At 36.0% G+C, this 18,649-nt stretch overlaps 1 protein-coding gene across 1 annotated transcript in view; it reads left to right on the forward strand.

The window, feature by feature from the left end:
- The window catches only part of plxdc2b (plexin domain containing 2b), a 150,021-nt gene that overhangs the window by 90,899 nt on the left and 40,473 nt on the right, over positions 1-18,649 (forward strand). Inside the window, exons 5-6 of the mRNA XM_030123138.1 lie at positions 10,947-11,069; positions 18,456-18,574. Of these exons, the coding sequence (XP_029978998.1) occupies positions 10,947-11,069; positions 18,456-18,574 (242 nt within the window). The remainder of the gene's footprint in view (positions 1-10,946; positions 11,070-18,455; positions 18,575-18,649) is intronic.

Consider the following 18,649-nt stretch of genomic DNA (forward strand, 5'->3'; position numbering starts at 1 on the left):
TTGTTTATGTTATTTCAAGTTTTTTAAAGGATAGTTTATAGATGTAAATATTTTCATAATGTCATTGTACTTTTTTCACTATAAAACATAGAGAAAAGTTTGGAGTGGACATTATTTCTATATTATTATGTTATTATTTTACTGATCTGACCTACTTTAGAGCAGATTGGGAGGATATGGCCCCTGAACTAAAATGAGTTTGACACCTCTGGTCTAAAGTATGTCAAGACAATCTCCCCCATGTCACCAGACCATCACCACCAGCCTGGAATACCAATGCAACACAGGATGGATCCTTGCTTTTGTGATGTTTACACCAGATTTTGCCCGTACAGTTCAAATGTCACAGTAGAACTTGAGACTGATCAGACTAGACAAAGTTTTTCAGATATTCTTTTGTCCAATTCTGGTGAGCCCATGCAAACTGTAGCCTCTGTTTCCTGTTCTTACCTGACCTGAGTGGCACACGGTGGGAACGTGTGCTGCTGTAGTCCACCTGCTTCAAAGTTCAGATATGAACCTTTGCAGGACTCTGTTTTAATGCGTGGTTCTTGGAGATACTGTTTACTCTCTATCAGCTTGAACCACTCTGACCATTCACCTCTGGCATCAACAAGGCATTTTCACAGAGAACTGCTGTTTACCGTGTGCTTTGTCTCTTTTTCTAACCCTCCTCTGTAAACCTTAGAGATTGTTGTTCCTGAAAATCCCAGTACATCAGCAGTTTCTGAAACACTCTGAGATCAACAACCATGCCAAGATGAGAGGCACTTAAATCAGCTTTCCTTCCCATTTGATGCTCACTTAATAATCTTGGCATCTTGGATCGGCCTGTTCGTGTTAACATTCAGTTGAACAATTGTACCGAGTGAAGTGGAAGTGGAGTGTGTATTGTTCCACTGTTGAAAATGCACCCATAGTGTCAGTTGAACAAAACAAAAAAAACATGATCAAGAACACTGCAAATTCAACAGTGTTTCTAATGTTATCTGTGGCATATCAGACAGTATAGTCAAGTAAACCTGTGGTAGATTAAGTCCAGTTGTGAACGAAATCTGAATGAAACCAGACTAATCATTCCTTTTGAAGTAAATAAACAACAGATACACAACTTGTGATAAGTAGGTAAGGGCCTCTTCTTTGGTTTTTAATACATTTGGATGTTTTCCTGTGAAGCCCGTCATCATCATCGTTGCCATCATCTTTGTCATTATCTTCATTAGCAACTTTTTCAAACATCTCTGACAAAACTACTGGTTGGATTAATTTTTTTAGATTATGTAGCTTCCATGGGACAATGTCTACAAAGCTGGTTCACAGTTTTGAGAAATTTCTATTTTTAATTTTTGACAAACTTTTTATCTATTAGAAATTTGCCTTTACTTATAATGGTCCATATTTTAATGGCTTATAACATGGAAATGGTTACACATATCAATATAGTTACTATTGAGCACTGATAGGAAGTCATATATGGACTTTCATTTGGGTCCATGACCTTTGACCTTGACTGACCTTGAAGGGTCAAACGCAAAGTCACCAATGTTTACATCTTTTTATCCAAAACTACTGTTCGGATTCATTTAACATTTTTTGTATAGCTTCCTTGGGACAATGTCTAAAAGGTTTGTTCACAGTTTTGAGAATTTTTTATTTTTGAATTTTTTGACAAATTATTTTATTCATGAAGAATTTGCCTTTACTTATAATGGTTCATATTTTGATGGTTTATAACATGCAAATGGTTACAGATGTCAATATAATTACTAGTGAGCGCTGATAGGAAGTCAAATATGGACTTTATTTAGTTGAGACTTATGGACTGGAGATTGATCTCCTGCATCAAGATCACAGGACTCTAACATAGAACAGAACCTGACAACCTCACACATTCAAGTTGTTATTGACTCTTGACAGAATATGCTGGTGAAATACAGAGGCATTGGTACTATTTTTAAGTACTTCAAAGGCAGCTGTGGCACATAAAACTACATTATAATGTGCTGTGTGTGGATTTTTTCTACTGTCGGTAATATATAATAAACCGGTCTGAAGCTGATTCAGCAATGTTTTGTAGCGATCAGCAAAAACAAGCACAAAAACAGACATTTAATTGGGATAAAAAGCTTGTAGTTTAACATTTAAAAGGCTAAATGAAAAGTGTGTATGTGTGTGTGTGTGTGTGTGTGTGTGTGTGTGTGTGCGCAGTCTAACCCTGCCTCTTCCCGACTTCAGAACAGCTATGATAAACAGAAAATATCCTGTAAATTAAACACAGCTCAGTAAAAGGGAACAAAGAGCTTGTCTAAACACAGTGTCCAATAAAATGAAGCTTTAGTCTCATGGGACTGCTAATTCCTGCTCATGTTTTTTTTTTTTTTTTTTTTGCAGATACACAGCCAGACACTTTTGGATTGCATACAAAACATAGGAGACAATTATCCGTGTCCTGTCCTTCCCACTCCACAGATCATTTCAGCTGCATCCCACCTTCCTAAATCTTCTTACCCTACCTCAAACTCCTCTCTGTTCTTTCATGTGCTCTTTTCTTTCTCTTTTCTTTTTGTGTATCTGTTGTTCCCCCTGGTATCCCTCCTTTCTCCTCTGTCCGGTCTCCTTCTGCTGCATGTGACGGCCATAATGAATGAATTGGCTCTCCATTGAGCGCCCTGCGGCTCTCACCTCTTTAGTGCATTGAGAGGCTGTCTGATTTTCTTTAGACTGTCAAATAAGTTGTATTATGTGTTGGAGAGATTGCTGGTAAAGCTCTTAGAGAAGAGGAGGCAGCATCAGAAATAAAACCCTCTGACACAGGGCATTGTGTACGTCCAGACGAGTGTGTGTGTGTTTGGTAGGGGGTGTTCTAAGCTTTTCTGGGGGTTGAAAGGGAAAGGAGAAAAAGTGAAGCAGGCAAAACACAACAAGGCAGCCAGAGCAGAGATAAAGACGTGCTTTAACGATTGTTGGGTAAATAAAAGATGAGATGGAATGTACTGTATAGTGGCTGATTTAGGAGAAGTCAAGTATGTCGAGCTGCACAGTCAGATAAAGGATGTGAAAGTTCAGGTGCAGGAGACTCAACAACGTCGGTGCTGCATTCTCTGTACAATTCACATCAAATACCATCACATATGACATAACAGTGGGTGGTTGTGGTGCTTCTGTCCTAGAGGCATTTAAGTAATTATGTAATTAAGTTTAAGTATTTATGTTTGTGAAGGGTTATTAAATATTTCCTCTAGTATGCATGGAATATACAACATCTGAGAAATATGTTTAAATGATTAGAGCAGTAGTGTTGAAGTTTTCTTTTTTTTTTGTTTTTCAATTAAAAAAAAAAAAGTCAAATTACATTACGAAAATGTTTACGTCTGCAAACTATCCTATCCTACAGTTAATGATGTCATAATTACTTTAGCTCAGGGGTCACACCGAGAACAATTTGATCTCAAGTGGGTGGGACCAGTGAAATACTATCATAATAGCTTATAAATAATGACCACTCCAATTTCTTCTTTTTGTTTTAGTGCAAAAAAAACCCCCATAAAATTATGAAAATATTCACATTTACAAACTACCTAAACAAAAAAGATGTGAATAATCTGAAAAAACTGAAATTTCTTAAGAAAAATAAGTGCAATTTTAACAATATTATGCTTCAACTTATCATTTATATACGCCTTATGCATTATGGATTGGATCTACAAAGGCACAATACATTTAGTAACAGGCGTCATATTTGTTTTTCTATTTAAATTGTACTTCATTTTCTTTTAGACATTTCAGGTTGTTCGTAGTTGTTCAGGTTATTCATATTTTATGTGTTAGTTAGGATAGTCAGTTGATGTAAATATTTTCATAATTTAATTTTATTATTTGCACTAAAATAAAGAGAAAATTTTGGAGTTGTCATTATTTATAGGTTTATGCTATTATTTTATTTATAATCACAATAGGTCTTTATGTGGCTCCTGAACTAGTTTGACACCCTTAATATCTTCAGTGTAATTTTTGCACTTTGGAAATTCATCCTGCAGGCTGGTTGTGGCCCAAATGCTGGATGTTTGACTCCCCTGGATTAGAATATAGAGGTGTGATTAGTCTGATCAAGTGCTCAACCTTCAATAGTAAATCATTTCTTTTAAGCATCATAAGCAGAACAACTCATTTTCAGTAATTGTAGTTTCTTATAGGTTCAGTGTTTAATATCTACTGGTATCTAAAACTGAATTCCACCTTCACTCTGCATTACAGTAGCTATAGAAATGTGAAAAACCCTCATTAGGGCTAGAGTTTGTTTTGTCTGTTCTGGGCTTTTTAGGCTTATTAATTCTGGTACCTTAACACTGGATGCCATAAAACAGAGAAAATGGACACAAATCATGAAAAATTGTGGCACAATATGACTGTGGAGGTGACCTCTGTAGATAACAACAGCTCATTCTAAGGTTATTTTCACAATTATACACTAATGAAAACATAATTGTGAATTCCATCGCTGCAATTAGGTCCTCCTAAATCTTCCTAAATCTGACACATTGGACCTGATTTTCTGTTTCGTAGTATTAATACACTACTGTACTTTTCATAATAATAATAATAATAATAATAATAATAATAATAATAATAATGGATTAGATTTCTATACCCAAAATACTTTACATTATTGATCCATTATTCATTCACTCTTACATTACAAGTGTGTTTTGAATTATTATTCCTAGCTTTCAATACAAAAAGTGGAGACATCAGACAAAAATATAAATGCCTGCTGCCATGTTTTTGTTTTCAAAGAGGAGAAATGCATCAGGAAAGCAAGTTGTATTTGGCACTTGTTATCAATAGTTTTTACACAGTAGTAAATACACAGACCCCGAGAACCTGGCAAACTATAATTTGCCTCATAATGAACTAAAAATGTGTTTGTAGGTTTCATAATAATATAAAAGATCTTGCGTTCTCTGCCATTGCTTTATCAAACCAGACACAGCTGGACAACTAACACATGTCTAACCACTACATTACCTGTTTTTCATCAACATCAACAAAACACAAAGTCCTGCAGAGTGAAGTGCACCAACCTCATAGTGTTAATGGTGTCAGACTCATTTTAGTTCAGGGGTCACATTCAACCCAGTATGATCTCAAGTGAGCCACACCAGTGCAATAATAACAGTAAAAAAAATCTAATTGCATGATGAAAATATTTATATCTACAAACTATCCTTTAAAAATGGGAATAACATGAACAACCTGAAATCTCTTAAGAAGCATAAGTGCAATTTTAACAATATTATGTCTCAGTTTATCATTTATTCATGTGCATTACAACTTACAGATCACAGTGGATCTACAAATACACAAAACATTCAGTAACAGGCAGAATATTGGAAAAAATGCAATTACTTTTCTTGAGATATATTTGTTCAGGTTATTAATATTTTTTTGTGAAAGGATAGTTTGTAAATGCCAATATTTTCATGAAATTTTACCTTTTATTTTTTTTTTTTACACTAAAACAAAGAGAAAACTATGGAGTTGTTTATAGGTCATTATGATAGTATTTGACTGGTCTGATCCAGTTAAGGTCATACTGGTCTGAATGTGGAACCTGAACTAAAATGATTCTGACACTGTGGGCCGTATGTTTGACACCTGTGCTCAAGAGAGGTCAGAAAAAAACTCTCAAGGCTTGAAACATTAATGCTACAAACAACCAAGGACACATGTTTTATGTCGCAAATGACTGTACGTTGCCAAGTAAAATATTTGTACTTGAGCCCCTCCTGTCCTCCAGGTCCTCCCACCATCCAGACACATGCACTTCAGTAGGTGTAATGGTCAAAGTTGCCCCTAGGGGTGAATGTGAAAGTGAATGGTTGTTTGTCTCTGTATGTCACCCTGTGATGGACCGCCGACATGTCCAGAGTGTACACAGCATTCACTCAGTGTCGGCTGGGATGGGCTCCAACACCCCCCTCCCCGCCCCCCGAAACCCTACAGGGGATTACGTGGTTATGGAATACGACGGGATGGTTTTATTGAATAAGAGATCTACATCATTAGGTGTCTCAGGAGAGCAACCAGCATCTGGGTGGTGCAGTGGATAGCACTGTCGCCTCACAGCAAAAAGGTCCTGGGTTTGATTCCAACACCAGGAACCTTTCTGTGTGGAGTTTGCATGTTCTATCTCTGTTTGCGTGGGTTCTTTGGGTTAATTGGTTAATCTAAATTGCCCATGGGTGTGAATGTGAGTGATTGGTTCGTCTCTATATGTCCAGGTCGTTAATGAGAACCAGATCTCAACTAACTTGTTTAAGACCCAAACATCCACCGTCGACCAAAAGCATCTACTGATCTAAACTGTTGATCCACTTATCCTATCAATACATTTACATAATTGGTGTAAAATACAGTTATTCATCTTTTCATGGTCATCAGATATGAGCCATTTGGACGTTCAGATGCTCAGACGTGAACGAGGAAACACCAGTGTCATCTACAACATTGATTCACCAGTAAAACCAATGGAGTTGGATCAGTGACAGTGGATGGAGACACTTGGTTTATGTCAAGTTAATGCTGTATTTTACTTAAAAAGTCACCTTTTCTTCAGTTTATTCTGTTTTAATACAATAACCTTCAACTTTACTCTGAGCTTTTATGAACGTCTACATGATCAGTCAATTAAACATTGGAAAATAGATGATTTTCACTGGGAAAAATGCAAAATTCAGAGGATAATATTGTAATAAATGGAGATAAATCACTTTGGAAAGGTTGAATAGAGAGAGAAATGTATTTGGGAATTGCCACAAAAGTCACACTGGGTCCTTATGGGTTAAATAAATAAATAAATCTGCATGGACACCGCACACCTGGGCCATCACCTGTTTGTCTTAAAATTGATGTTTGTATTTTACTTGAGCACCTTACAGAACATAAAACCAAATTTCATTGCACTGTACAATGGTATTTTGCAATGACAATAAAGCCTATTCTATTCTATTCTATTCTATTCTATTCTATTCTATTCTATTCTATTCTATTCTATTCCACATGTGGCCCTGACAACTCTTCTAGACAGTGAGACTTTTTTTTATAGGTGGAGTCGTCCACAGTCAGGTCCTCACATAACTCACTGAAGTCACATCTCTCTCCCACCTCCCTCCTCTTCCTCTTTTTCCTCTCACTGTGTGCTGACAGAGCCACAACGTGTAGAGGTAATTCTAAGCAGGGAGGTCTTTAGGGAAAGATTGATTCCCCTCATGGAACGCTCTGCCCCTGGTTTCCAGTGTGATAGATGTTCTTTTATAGCCCGCCTACTGTATGAGAAGACAGAAATGGGGGTTTATAGCGTTGGCCTCAAACACTTTTTCCAAAAATCTCTTTTTTTTTTCCTTTGCATTTTTTTTCCCGGTTTGCTTCTGGCATTAGCTGTATGTCTTCACCAAAAAATGTCAAGACAACCTCTGTAGGAGGGTGATTTCAGTCCGCATTTATCATTTTAAAAGTCTGTGTGAGAGCCCAAGTGAAGTGAAGGATGTAGTTGTTGTTGCCCTACACTGTTTCAGTAATCCACATACATCAAAACTTAAAAAAAAAAAAAAATCACCCTCAGTTTTGTGGATTAATACAAACTTTTACTTAAAAAAATGACCAGATAGAATGATAATAATGACAGTGATGAACTTTATTTGGAACAGTAGAAGGAATGAAATCAAAAGGTAAACAAAGGGCAAAGACAAACCACAAATTTAAACAGAATACTCCAGAATATCGAAGGCAACAAGTCAACCAAAAAAGAAAAAAGAAAGAAAAGAAAAGAAAAGAGATAAATAGATAAATGATATGAAAATGCTGGCTTTATGATGGGAGAAACTTAAGGCTTCTGCATAGGCATACTGCAAAATATGAGATCAGGAGTAATGGTGCAGCTTAGTTGTCTTAGTTTTATTCAGTACCTCAGCAGCATTCATAGGACTATTTACAGCACAGTTCCCAACATAACTAACTCAGATGATATGAAGAAGAAAAAGGGAGGGAGGGAGGAAACAATCAGAAAACCAAATTATAGATGAACCATACAACTGAGCATTAACTTTACACACAACATTTCAGTATAAATTGCCAACTCACTTAAGAATGAATCGAAGTCATAGGGATGAATAACCATGTAGATCAGTTTTCTATGTTTTCAACCTGTGATAATAGATTCAGATAGTTCAAACACTTTCTTTTGTTTCACTATTCACGGCTTTGACGAAAGTGGAAACATCAATGAAAAAATACAAATGCCTGTTGCCATCATTTTCAAATCAGATAAAATTATTGCAGAGCATGTGTTTCAAGATACTGCCTCATTAATTCATCAAACTGCCCTTTAAAGCTAAATTAAACAGGATATGACTGCAAATGCCTCATCCAGTGGACATTGTTTTCCTTTGTTTTGAGTGAAAGGTTGTGGTGTGTGATATTTTTGCAATCTGTGCAAAACAAGAAACAAAGGATGCTGCTTTGAATAAATTTAGGAGTAACAGCTGAGTTTGCTAAACTTTGTTGTCAGGAGGGAAATTAAGACGCTGCACACTTCTGTTGTCTTCGATGTGAATTCTTTATGCAAAGACTGTTCCTGTGTGATGAATAGTGGGCATTTCCTCCTTTTTCTGGAATCCATTAATAACTGTGTTTACTGGTTGTTAAATGATGCAGTTCTAGTTTGTGTTGACTGAGCACATTCCCCCAGTGGAGAGATCCATTTGGGCCTCATTGAAGGGACACATAAATTGCAAAAGTTAACACAATCCTTCATTATTGTCACATCTTTTTGTTACCATACATGATTGAGGATGTTGAGAAAAATACTCACACGGATAGGAGGAATTAGTCAGGCTTATAACCCTGTGACTGCTCACTCAGCACGGTTACAGCCCCTCAGATTTGGCTTTTCTGTTTTTTATTGAAGATAATAGCACTAATTAATCGCTATTGCTCTCTGAAGCAGCCTGGAGACACAGGAAGAGGATTGATTGCTGTGGTTTAATGAGGCGTCTTTAACTTTGGATTTAACAGTCAGAAAAGAATTAGAGCATAGACGGAAAGTAGGAACAGAGGTGACACCTGTTTCTGTAGTTTTCACGCCTGAAAATCTAAACTGAAGGGCATTTTTATCGTACTGTGTATGTTAGGCTGATATGCTATTTAGGACTAATATATTTTCCCATCATCTACATCAGGGATGTCAAACATTTCAGCCCGTGGGCCAAAACCGACCCACCAAAGGGTCCAATCCGGCCCCTAGGATGAATTTATGTAATGCAAAAATTACACTGGACATATTAACAGTCAAGGATGTCAAAATCATTTATCTCAGGGGTCACATACAGAACAATTTGTTCTCAAGTGGGTTAGACCATTAAAATAATATCATAATAACCTATAAACAAGTGGTGCCAGGCACAACAAACCCCGCCCCTCGCACATATTGTAGTTTATTTTGGCATCGATCCAGCTGATGTCATCATGTCTATGCATGTGCTGATGTCAGCATATCAGTTTCCTTTATATATGTGCCACGTTTGAAGTACATTGAACCAAAACTGATGTTTTAGACACTTGAAATTTTGCCCATTATAAAGTTAATGCGAGAAAAAAAAATTTTTTTTTGAAAATTCATAAAAAATTCAAACTGTGACCTACATTTCCCAAAATGTAATGACATTTTTTCTGGGTCACTGGCAATCTATAAACTCAATTTTGTATGAATTCAACTGATAGTTTTGATACTACAGACATTTCAAATGTTGCCCCATTATAAGTAAATGGGGAAAAAAAAGATTTTAAAAATTCATTAAAAAAATTTGAACTTTGACCTACTGTTCCCAAAATGTAATCAGATCTATTCTGGGTCACTGGCAGTCTATAAACTCAATTTGATATTATTTCAACCAATAGTTTTGCTGCTGGAGTGTTAACAAACAAACAAACAAACAAACAAACAAACAAACAGACAAACTGAACCAAAAACAATACCCTTTGCCTCCCCTTCAGGGGGCGAGGTAATAATGACAACTCCATATTTTTTTCTTAGTTTAAGTGTAAAACAAGTAAAATTACATGAAATTATCTACATTTACAAACTATCCTGTCTCAAAAAATGTGAATAACCTGAACAAATATGAACACAAAATGTATCAACAGAAGTAAGTGCAATTTTAACCATATTCTGCCTGTTACTAAATGTTTTGTGTATTTGTAGATCCACTGTGATCTGTAAGTTGTAATGAACACGTGTTAATGATAAACTGAGACATAATATTGTTAATTGCACTTATGTTTCTTAAGAAATGTCAGGTTGTTCATTTTTGTTCATGTTATTCACATTTTTTAAAAGGATACTTTATAGTTGTAAACATTTTCATATTGTAATTTTACTTTTTTCATACTGGTCTGAATGTTGCTCCTGAATTAAAATGACTGCCCGGATCTACACGATGCATCTCCCTTTATAGACCACCGTGCATCTGACATCGCCTTGGTGTTAATTCCGGTCATTTCTACCTTTTACAGTTTTAGTCGCAATGATGCTTCTCATATTTTCCTGTGATCCATTCAAAAGTACTGTCCACTGTAAACACTGTACTGTAAAAACACTGTTACACTGTCCATGAACAAAAAATGGTTCAGTCTGACTGAGACCACCTTTTTTGATCTGTTTGTGAGATTTCACAGCTGTAAATGTGGTTTCACACCTGCTGTGCACCAAGGTAACTGTGGAAGCACCCTGAGGGATGAATCCACCAAAACATACAGAGCAGATCACTATTATAACACTATTAATGCAGTACAATGAAGACATACATTTACAATTCTAATGGTGTTAGAGCTTCAGAGGCTTGTGTAAACAGTTTCTTGATTCTAATCTATTTCTTTTCTTTTTTCCTCAGGCTTCATCTACACAGGTGACGTAGTCCATCGGATGTTAACTGCTACCCAGTACATCGCTCCTCTAATGGCCAACTTTGACCCAAGTGTTTCCAGGAACTCCACAGTCATCTACTTTGACAATGGTAAAGGCATCTAAAAAAGAAACTCAAATACACGGTTCTGTTTGTCTTCATTAGAAAGTTTAAGTCACAGGTGGAAAACATGCGGCCTGTGGGCCAAAATCGGCCCGCCAAAGGGTCCAGTCCAGCCCATGGGATAAATCTGTGAAACGCAAAAATTACACTGAAGATATTAATAATCAAGGATGTTAAAATCATTTCAGCTCAGGTTCCACATTCAGGCCAATTTGATCTAAAGTGGGTCAGAGCAATAAAATACTAACATAATAATTTATAAATAATGAAAACTCTAATTTTTCTGAAAATGTTTAATTTTCACACATCCTTTCACACAAAAATGTGAATAACCTGAATAAATATGAACAACCTACAATGTCTTAAGAGAAATAAATGCAATTTTAACAATATTCTGTTATGTTTTATATGTTTTGTAGATCCACTGTGAACTGTAAGTTGTAATGCACATGTGTAAATGATAAACTGAGGCAGAATATGGTTAAAATTGCACTTATTTTTCTTGTTGTTCATGTTATTCAGATTTTTAAGATAACGTATAGATGTAAACATTTTCATAATGTAACTGAAATTTTTTCATTGTTATTGTTTTATTGTTCATTTTACGTCCCATTTGAGATCATACTGGGCTGAATGTGACCCCTGAACTAAAATGAGTTTGACAGCCCTGGTTTAAATGAAGAGAGAAAGGATATATGTACACCCTCCAGGGGACCTTAAAGGTGTTCACTTTTATTAAATTGTACATAACACGATAGAGTCTGTTTATGTTGTATTTTCAAAAAAAAAAAAAAAAAAGCGAGGCTCTGATGTTTGTATTAGAGCCAGTTTTTATTCCTTATTCCATCTGTGTGGTAAGTCTTATTGGTCATAGTTAGCCTGAAATCTACTTTTGATTTGCTCCCTTTTTCCCTGTTAAAATACTGCATTATATTGTTAATGCAAACATACTCCCTGCATCCATTCCAGTTAAATGACCTGTGTTTCAGAAATGCATTTCTTTATTTATAGAGAAGCATTTGCAGGAATGTGTTGTGGAAAAGTCACTTACCTGTAAAATTTGGTAGTCAGAGTTGAGAATGTTATGGTTATGTTAAAATACTTAGAAACATTAAGATGAGATGAGATAAGATAACATAAGATAAGATAAGATGATAAGATAAGATATGATATGATAAGATAACATAAGGTAAGATAAGATGAGATGAGATACGAAAAAATAACATAAGATAACATAAAATGATGAGATATGATATGATATGATATGATATGATATGATATGATATGATATGATATGATATGATATGATATGATATGATATGGTATGATATGATATGATATGATATGATAACAAGATAAGATAAGATGATAAGATAAGATGAAATATGAAATGATAAGATAACATAACATGAGATGAGATATGATAAAATAAGATAACAGGATAAGATGAGATATAAGATAAGATAAAATATGATAACAAGATATGATAAGATGAGATGAGATAAGATATGATATGATAAGATAACATAAGATAAGTTGATAAGATGAGATATAAGATAACATAAGATAAAATAAGATGATAAGATAAGATAAGATAAGATAAGATAAGATAAGATAAGATAAGATAAGATAAGATAAGATAAGATAAGATAAGACTTTATTTATCCCACTATGGGAAATTGCACAGTTAACAGCAGCAACATACAAACATACAGTTAACAAGTAAGTGCAGAGAAAGAATAAAGAATTAGGATTACAGTTAAATATTATTTACATATTTACATTAACATTACATTAACACCCGCCACATGATAAACAAAAATGCATAAAATAGCTTAATTAGATTATTGTATCCATTATGTTTATTATGAGATGGACCTTATGACAGAGCAGTTTCACCTGGCTTGTATTTGGTGGTCGACTCTTAACTGACTACTTTTTATTTGAAGAAACGTGGGAGCGAGCGTCGTAAAACAAAGCCATGTAATTCGTTAGTAGTAACTCGGAGAGCCATCTGCAGTGGGGTACTTTAAAAATAGCACTCCTCTATCATTAAATGATTTATGAGAACTGTTTCCTGACCTTTGTAACACCCTCCTAAATTCCACTCCTTCTTTTTAAACTAAATTGATGTCCTTCTCCGCTCTCTGTACCTTTCCTTTTCCATTTGCGATGGCCGTTATCCATCACGTCAGTCATCGTTGTGTAATCCTTCTGCAGCAGAGTGAGTGACCAACTGTGTGACCTTCTGCAGTGGAGCTCATCAGACTTTACCCAAACTGGCAGCCGATCGATTCTCAGCCGGCCTGCTCTTCAACACACTGTCCATCAGTCAATGTCCTGCCAATACAGCACAAGAACTGCATGGCTGGGTGTGTTGTGGGAACGTCAGTGCCTCCATTAAAAAATGAAAAAATAAAAAAACAAAACAAAACCACAACACCAGATTGCCTACTGTTTGATGAGGCGTTTACTGCACACATATATTGTTTGTTCTCAATACTCAGAGTTGTGGGAGTTGTGTGAACCCTCACAGTGACAGAATAATTTATCCTTATTTGCTAAGTTCTGCAACAACAGAACTTTTTGTTTTGCTTTTTTTTTTTTTTTTAATTGATTAGAGTTTGCCAAAGAAAGAGTGACAACACAGCACTGTAAAATTATCCTGAATTTGATAGTGCGTAATTATAGCAGAGAGGAGTGTTTTAGCACCTGACAGACTGTGAAATTGACTTTGTTGGCAGCAGGATCACAGTGACAGCACTGAGGTAAAAATACCACCACCGGGCTGTAAAACATATTTGACGCTTATTTGAACACAGCTATAAAACTCTGCTGTAACTTAAACTCACAGTACAAGACTGTTCTTTATTAATTCATTAGTCTTTAATTAATTTCCGGTCCTTTATCTCCTGAGGCGTCAAAACACTGTCATCCAACCACGCCTGAAGACAAAAGTGTTTATGTCTGTCTGGAATGACCACACTCAAGGGCAGGCCAAAAAAGCTGGCTACCACACAGCAGGATATAAATAGATGTCAACTGGAAAATAAAAAACAGCATGTTAATGTGAAAAGTAATCACAGGGGGGATGTACTGTAATCACAATGCCATGTATCACAGTGTGAAGGTATCTCAGCCAGGTGTAAATGAAATCCATATGATCATATTCTTAAAACGAATAATAAAACCTCCACCCTTATGTCTTGGTGGTGAGTGACCTAATACCAGTACCAAAATAAATCTATGACTTTACACTATATGGACAAAAGTATTGAGACATGTTGAATTCAAGTGTTTCTTTTCTAACAGGGGTCTGAGTTACAAATCAATAATGACAAATGTCACAATATAGTTTTATATTGTGATAAATATCATATTGATTATTAATATTGATGTTCCTTTCCTGTTTTTAAATCTCTTCTTAAAATCCACCTGTCCTCGTTGGCCTTTTAACACTCTTGCAATGTTGACATTTTGTTTCTTTTTTTATATTTTAACTTGTTTTATTTATTTGATTTTATTTGGTTTTAATGTTTTTAATGCTTTTATTAATTTTTATTGTGCTTTTAGTCTTCTGTACAGCACTTTGGTCCACTCTTGTTGTTTTGAAATGCTTTATAAATAAAGTTGGATTGGATTGGATATTTCTATCTCAAATCAGCATGACTAGGACATCTTACAGCTGTAGCCATGATGTGTCCCAATACTTTTTTCCATATATTTTATAAACATCAATATTTCCTTTTTAAGTTTAATGGGAGATGTGAAGAAAGTAGATGGTTAGTTGTGGTAGAAAAGTATTATTTATAGTCAGAGCATGAATTTTTTTTTTATTTTTTTTTTTTTAGAAATTTAGAGGTAGAACATTCAAAATCATAGTCAGGGATATAAAAAAAGTCAATGTTGAGAGAAATTAAGTAAAAACTATCTCTGAGGCATTTTGGAAGCAAAGATAACAATTTAAACCAAACTAACCAATGCAATGATATTTATCACAATGTAAAACTATATTATGACATTTTTATTATTGTTTTGTATCCCAGACCCCTGTTAGAATAGAAACACCTGAATTCAACATGTCCCAATACTTTTGTCCATTTGTGTCTGACTTAGGCAGTTATACTATGAGGCTAACTATATGAAAAAAACACTGATAGTAGAAATATTGGATTTATCGTAATTATTCCAGCAGTCTGAGGGGTGGGCTGACGTAATAGTGCTGGACATTCTTCGGTTTGTTTTCAGTTCATACACCATGTAAGCTTGTAAGTGGAAATTAGAAACAAGGCCAGTGTGTGCTGTCTCCACGCCTCCTCACCCACTCTGTATTTTTAGCCAGGAAACCCCAGACAGCACAGCAGCCTCGCCTCCTGAACTCAATGCATTTTAAGCAGACTTATATTAGGCTTAACTTGAATTACAACCCACAACACGGCCATAAAGTATCAACAATTAAGTGCCCGGGTCAATATTCACCATCTCCTTCCTCCAAACTCCTCCTTTCTTAATGAACTACAGAGCACCATTTCTCCTGACTCTGTTTCCCGCTTTATTTCCCACTTAACACTCGTTTCTGCTAACTAGCCTTCAACACTGTGTGCGATCTCCCCTGACAATCAGACCTTTTTTTGTTTGATACGTACAACATCCATGTCCAGTCGCATACACCCAGCGCGTGTCACATGTCATTCATCGTGGGATTTACTGTCCGTGCAGACGTCTGTGCTGTCTGAACTGTCAACAGAGAAGCTAAATCTTGTCTTTACTTTGAGTGGAAGAGCTCAGACTGTGTGACGGAAAAATTGATTAACTGTGTTAACAAACCTTTATTGCGTTGGCTCCCAGCCAAATGACTAGCACGAAGGCGGGAACGGCTTTCGCATCAATAGAGTCTCCAAAGTCCACACAGTAAATCTAAATAGTGTTAAAAGTAATGTGAGGCATGGCATCTGGAGAGGAGACCTGAGTGTCCTGGAAGACTGGAGCTGATCTGACACGTCCCAAAATTAACCCTTAGGAGTCTATGGGCATGATTTAAGATGACATAGCAGCCTCGTTGGGTCTTCCTTTAAACTTATGTGGAAAGTGCAGATGTTAAAGTAAAACTGTGGCATATGATACACAATAAAAACACTTTTTTCTGCAATATTGTCATCACGTTCGGTGCAGGAAGAAATGGTAGAAACAGGATTCTAAGGGAAGTGCTTGCATGAAAAAAAAGTCCATGTCACCACATTTCCTATTAGTGGAAAGTGAATGACATCAACCAATCAGATGTGTGGCATCTTGTAACACCTGACTTGTTATAAATAATTACCTCCGCCAAGGAGGTTATGTTTTTGCCAGGGTTTGTTTGTTTGTTTGTCTGTTTGTTTGTTTGTTTGTCTGTCCGTTAGTGTGCAATATAACTCAAAAAGTTATGGACAGATTTGGATGAAATTTTCAGGGTTTGTTGGAAATGGGATAAGGAAGAAATGATTGAATTTTGGTGGTGATCGGGGGTGGGGGGGCCCACGGGGGGGGCCACTGATCAGCCTTGGCGGAGGTCTGCGCTCTCCAAGTGCTTCTAGTTGTATATAGTTTTCCGAGTTGTAAAAATGGTTCACTGAACATGTTTGTCCATCATATTGTGACACCAGATTAATTTGTAAATAGTTGTTTATAGTTTTCCTAAAAAAACGCCTGAAACATCGACTGCATTTTTGTGTAACTAGTTGTGTATAATTCGGTAATTACCTCCGCCAAGGAGGTTATGTTTTTGCCAGGGTTTGTTTGTTTGTTTGTCTGTTTGTCTGTCCGTTAGTGTGCAACATAACTCAAAAAGTTATGGACAGATTTTGATGAAATTTTCAGGGTTTGTTGGAAATGGGATAAGGAAGAAATGATTAAATTTTGGTGGTGATCGGGGGTGGGGGGGCCCACGGGGGGTGGGGGCGCAGACCAGAAAATTTCATCAAAATCTGTCCATAACTTTTTGAGTTATGTTGCACACTAACGGACAGACAAACAGACAGACAGACAGACAAACAAACAAACAAACCCTGGCAAAAACATAACCTCCTTGGTGTGGGGGGGCCCACGGGGGGGGCCACTGATCAGCCTTGGCGGAGGTCTGCGCTCTCCGAGTGCTTCTAGTTTGCAAATTTATTTTATTATTTTTTTTTAGAAATTTTCAACTTATATGTTCATTCTGTTATAAAAATGGTTCATTCAACATGTTTTTGGTGAAAAACAGTATTGAATCTAACTTTGTCCTATTTGGATTTCATGGTTTTTGTGATTTTAGGTTCAGTATGTTTAATACAACATGTCAAATGAAAAAAATAACTGTAAAGTCACACAGGTGAAGTTTTACTCAAAATAATGATACCAAACAAGGCAAGTTTAGCAGTTTTTACAAGAAATATAAAGGCACCTGATTGTTTTGTAAATACTTGTATATGGTTTTCCTAAAGAACACCTGAGATATTCGACTGCCTTTTCATCTAAATAGTTGTGTATAATTAGGTTATTTGCTAATTTTTTAAATAATTTTTTTGAAGTTTTCAATTTATATATTCATTTTAAGTTATAAAAACGGCTTGTCCAACATGTTTCTGATGCGAAACAGTGAAGAATTTAACTTTTTCACACTTGGATTTCATGTTATTTGTGTGATTTTAGGTTCATTGTGTTAATACAGCATGTCAAATGAAAAAACTAACGTAAAGTCACATAAGTTAGGTTCTGAAAAAAATGATACCAAACAAGGCAACAGTTTTTAATGACAAATATAAAGGCAAAATCAAAAGTATTCAAAAAAAAGCCTAAATACAGTCAGACTTCTAATGGCTACAGGCCGTCTGACCTTCTTATCCTCTCCAGTCAAATCACATAGAAGTATAAATTCCTTTTTCAGCCCAAAAAAATAAGTCATTTGCTTCACTCTCATGCTTTTGTGTTGTATGAAAAACTTGTATTGTTGTGAAAATCGCCTGAGCTCCATCATCCATCAAAGTAAGCGTCGCGTCTTGACTTGGTTTTGTCAAAGTTTCAGTTTTATTGCTTTTGCTCTTTCTTCAGTGAAGTGTTTTCATATCAGTACTCACACTACTTTGGTGTCAATCATGTCACACCCACAGGGGAAATGGAAGATTCTGCCAGGAAATAATCCTTCAAAAACATATCGTCTTACAAATATGATTGTTACATTTATGGCATCTTATTCAGCCTTGTCAGCAGTTCACACTAGATCTGAAACAGAGAAGATGGTGTTCAAGTCAGTGTGTGAATCGTACACACAGAAGGATTCATTATATTGTTTAATCTGGTAATGTGATCCTCCATGTGGTAATGATGTGTATGTGTTTTCATTCATTCCTTTGGTTTTAGGTACTGCTCTGGTGGTGCAGTGGGACCACGTCCACCTACAGGACAACTACAACCTGGGCAGCTTCACCTTTCAGGCCACGCTCCACAACACTGGCAGGATTGTGTTTGCATACAAAGAGGTCAAGATGCTGTGTTTGCTGTTAATTCTCTTAAGTTTTTCAGTCAGTGTTATTTCAGTGAGCCTGTTTTCACAC

This window comes from Sphaeramia orbicularis, chromosome 20 (genome assembly GCF_902148855.1).
Source record: "Sphaeramia orbicularis chromosome 20, fSphaOr1.1, whole genome shotgun sequence".
Lineage (NCBI taxonomy): Eukaryota > Metazoa > Chordata > Actinopteri > Kurtiformes > Apogonidae > Sphaeramia > Sphaeramia orbicularis.